Source organism: Opisthorchis viverrini (genome assembly GCF_000715545.1).
Source record: "Opisthorchis viverrini unplaced genomic scaffold opera_v5_49, whole genome shotgun sequence".
NCBI classification, from domain to species: domain Eukaryota; kingdom Metazoa; phylum Platyhelminthes; class Trematoda; order Opisthorchiida; family Opisthorchiidae; genus Opisthorchis; species Opisthorchis viverrini.
The window spans coordinates 831591-835573 of NW_008751705.1; the positions used below are offsets into that span (position 1 = coordinate 831591).

Sequence of the window (3983 nt, forward strand, 5' to 3'; positions counted from 1 at the left end):
TAATATAGAGCTATTCAACACTGGAAAGAATTTCGGTGGCGCATTCTGTTCAGTTGGTGGTAAGACATACGTTTCGTGATCAGGATGGGTGAGAATGTTAGCGCCATTTTGTGGTGCGATGCAGAACTGAGCTTTTGGTGGTTGCGCCACGTGTGATCGGTCCATTAAAACTGTTTGTAAGCAAGACTTTCAGGGGGTTAACTAGCACAAATACTTGCAGCATGGCAAGAAACCTTGACTGCTGGACCCAGCACCGTGAACAGCAATGCTTACGGCCAGAATAAGTTTCTCGGGCAATATGAGAACCTTGAACGCGGGATCTGCCCGGATTTATGACGACTTAGGTCACTCCGAGTATCGCTTACCGCATGGTATGGATGCCGCATAGTCCAAAGTCTCAGACAACTCAGGAAGACTTGCACTGGTGCCTACCTAATAAATTAGGCCTAGTGAGTGGGGTAATCAATCTGGGGCAACAGATTGACTCTGGTGTGAGCACCACTCGTCCTTCGTCAATTTCTGGCAGCTTATGAATCATTGGCTCAACAGTAGCGACTTAGTTATTGGCCGCGTAGAGGTTGTTTTGACTGCGTCACCACACTCCGCAAAGTGTTATAACAACGTCATACGTACAAACAACTCATAATCAAAGTAGTCTTGGATTCCTAAAGTTCAGCTGACCGATCTGTTCTCCTTATCAAACTTGTCAGCATGTCACAGTAATAAGTTCTTTGTATTCCCAAACTTTCTGGCGTGTTAGAATATATGGAGAGATTTATCCAGAAGCCTTTGTACACACGATGTTGTCCAATAAAGAGTCCCTCTTTCTTCATTTCTATTCAATTCCATGATGGACTAGGTAATGATCTAAATTCTGGATATTCCTCAAACCTCTGGAGTTCAAATACGTGATGTAGAATACCTTACTGATCTGGGATTGTGTGGTCGGTATCGTTCTTGCCTTCAAAGAGAAGAATGTGTAGATTTTGAGGATGAACCGACTATTCCATCGTTTGATATGCTCTTTGCCAACTCCAAAGTGTAACTTCATATTGTTATGCATTGAATAGCCACTAAATATGTCACTTAAAGTCCAAGGAGGTACCTTAGTTTTCCCGAAATGCTTCACGTATCTCGGAAGTTGTGTACGTACGTACCGCAGTGTGTGGTGGATGACGTGAACGCGGAAATCTCTAAGGCTGCGTTCACTTTCACAGTGAAAAACCAATGTATCCCGCAATTTCAAGTGACTCGCGTATCAGATTACGGTAAAGGATTCCCGTCTTTTGGTAACCACTGTCTCAGAACCATATCACCTGCCTGTGGATCCGCAATGAGACAACTAGGAAACGAGTGCTCGGTTGGAACAAGGACTTCCTCGGAAGAATATCTTCAACACCAAAAGCTTTGGTGGTATAGTCATCGATCGCGCAAACCGAACCATCGCCCAATTCAGAATGGTAAAATCAGAGTGGTGGTTGAACTTTGGTCTGCAGAGAGATAGGAAATCTGCCAGGAAGTACCTGGGCACCGTCTGCGCGACTTACCTTCCAGGACAGGGTACGCGTGATCCCTGTGTGCATGGCTTTAGATGCCGCAAAATATGACTGCTAACCAATGTCAGAATACTCGGAGGTGTGGGCATCTTGGAGCTTGACTGTTAGCATTCTTCGTCCACTCTTCGTCCACATTAACATTGTTTTTCACAATAAACCTTTCAAGTAAATCATGATTGTACGGCGGCGAGGCATCGGCTCTGAGCACTGACGTAGCGCTGTTGACGGGCCACTTACAGTCTGCAAGCCTGTACTAATCAGAGAACACCGACCGACCATTTGCACGCCAAACAACCTGGCACAATCTATTTTTACGACGAAGGTGACCTTTGTCAAACAGTTTTGGCTTACAGCCTAATAAGCTGACGAATTAAGGCACTTAGTTCGATAATTCTACGGGTGTTTTTTCCTGCCGTGTTGTTTCTCTACCCTGTTGCACTTTACTGGCCCCATCATATATCCCATCCCTGTATGCGGTTCGTACAACCCGATATGATCAATTTTCAAAGGGGTATATCATATGTACAATTTGATATTCACTTTGGAAAGAAGACCGATAATGATACAAAAAATAGGTCTACTTGGTGAGCCGGTGGCGGACAACTCAGTATTCTCAGTGACCTTATAAGTAGTAATGATGGGTTTACAATAATGAACCTTCCGAAGTGTGAGTCAGTGTTGCGGGTGGACGTACGTTGTCCCACGTCCAGCTCTGTCAGTTGTACTCAATGATTTTAGGAACGTCAATTTTCAGCTTGGAATAGTTCCGCTCCAAGAAGCAGGACTTTCACTATGCTGGAGTTGACTCGTTTCGGAGATCTTTTTACTGTGGACTATAAGGCTCGGCATATCAGACTTTATCGCTGTATGCTACTGCTAAAGAATAAAAGTGGTTTACTTGTGGTGAGTTATTTTGCATCAATATTTGTGACACATGTGGTAAACAACCAACAAATCTAGAAGTCGTCCGTTTATGCACAAGTTCTGGCTGCGACAGGCGATTGTTTCTATATTGTCTGGATTAGTAACGGTGCAGTGATTCAGTATCACTATTTTACATCTCACATCTGACTAAATGACTTTGCAGTGAGGCCTTGTAAAGATGCTACATGTATCTGCGTCTCCCATAGGTCAATAGTTTCCCTTCGCCAATCTGTCCTCAACTTTCTATCTCAACCGCCCCTAATTCCCCTATTGCGTGATATCCTTCGGTCTTTTCAGACAACTCAGCTGCCTGTTCTTGTTCTGAGTTTCCGAATTGCGTTGCTTCGTGGTATACTCAGTATTCACTGAGAGGCAAGGGCGGTTTGGTGACGCACTCGAGAGTCGTTCAAGTTGACTTATCCCTTCATCTCTCTACTGAGTTTCCGCCTTTATTCCAGTGAACTTGAAACCTTTCGTTTATTTTTGCTAATGCAGTATAAGGTTTTACTCCCTAAGAAAATCCACTTGTTCCAATCATAAACATCTTTGTCAAAGTAGCTGGAAAGGAACTCAACTTATAACGAGCCTTTTACCGTCCAAGAGGGATCGAATCTTTTCAGTGATCAGGAAGTCACAATGTCTGAACGCCAAATTCAATCCCGCTGTTCGGTTTTATTGTATATTTCTGTTACCAGTGAAACCGTAGGACCTGTTGTAAGATTCGTCTCCTGTCCGATCGTACGTGATGCAGCAAATCTCAAAATGCACCTTGGGAAATAACTGAAAAATGGTTGGCCTCGTCCAGAAGTCTCAAGACTACTTAGCGCGCCAATCAGTATGACATTTTGCTCTACGGCAGTGAAGCATCGGTGCTGAACACTGATGTCATGCTGTCGATGAGGATGATGATTTGCTCTGCCTAAAAAGATGAAAAAAACTAGAGCACATTTGTGCATAGTGGAACGCGTCTACCCCTTCAAAGGGGCTACATGTTGCCGACCCCTACAAACTACTTCCACCGCCTGTTAAACTGGCTTTCCATCCTCTTGAGCGAGAGAGAAAATCTGTCTCAGCGTCACCGCCACCTGCCAAAATAAATGATTCTTCGTGAAGCAAACTTACTTTGTGGGTAGGCAATAGAATTCACCTCGATTGGTGATGAAACGTTTGCAACCAAATTGCCCAGCTCAGCGAACAAGCCAACGACCGTCTACGCTACCTGAGCTACCGACATTCTCCTCTATAGAAAACCAATTCGGGCGTACATCGCTCGTCGCTGGGAAAACTTCGCCTGCCGACAAGCCCCTACGCGCGAACAATTACACTTCCTCCCTGAATGTCTACGTAGGAACGTGCTACCACCCAGTACTAATCACAGACCTGCGCTAGACCATCCGCAGGCGTGGGCCCTAGCAAGACAGTATGGCAGACGAATGGTTAAGTTAATGATAACAGATGCCCACAACCGTCTCAAAAAATACGAAAGAGTACTTAATGAGAGCA

General features: G+C 44.7%; 1 protein-coding gene across 1 annotated transcript in view; it reads left to right on the forward strand.

Moving 5' to 3' along the window:
* Positions 1-3913: 3913 nt before the first annotated feature.
* Positions 3914-3983, forward strand: part of T265_03428 (hypothetical protein) — a gene marked incomplete at both ends in the record, with an annotated part of 2993 nt that continues 2923 nt past the window's right edge. Inside the window, one exon of the mRNA XM_009167912.1 lies at positions 3914-3967. Coding sequence (XP_009166176.1) covers positions 3914-3967 — 54 coding nt within the window. The remainder of the gene's footprint in view (positions 3968-3983) is intronic.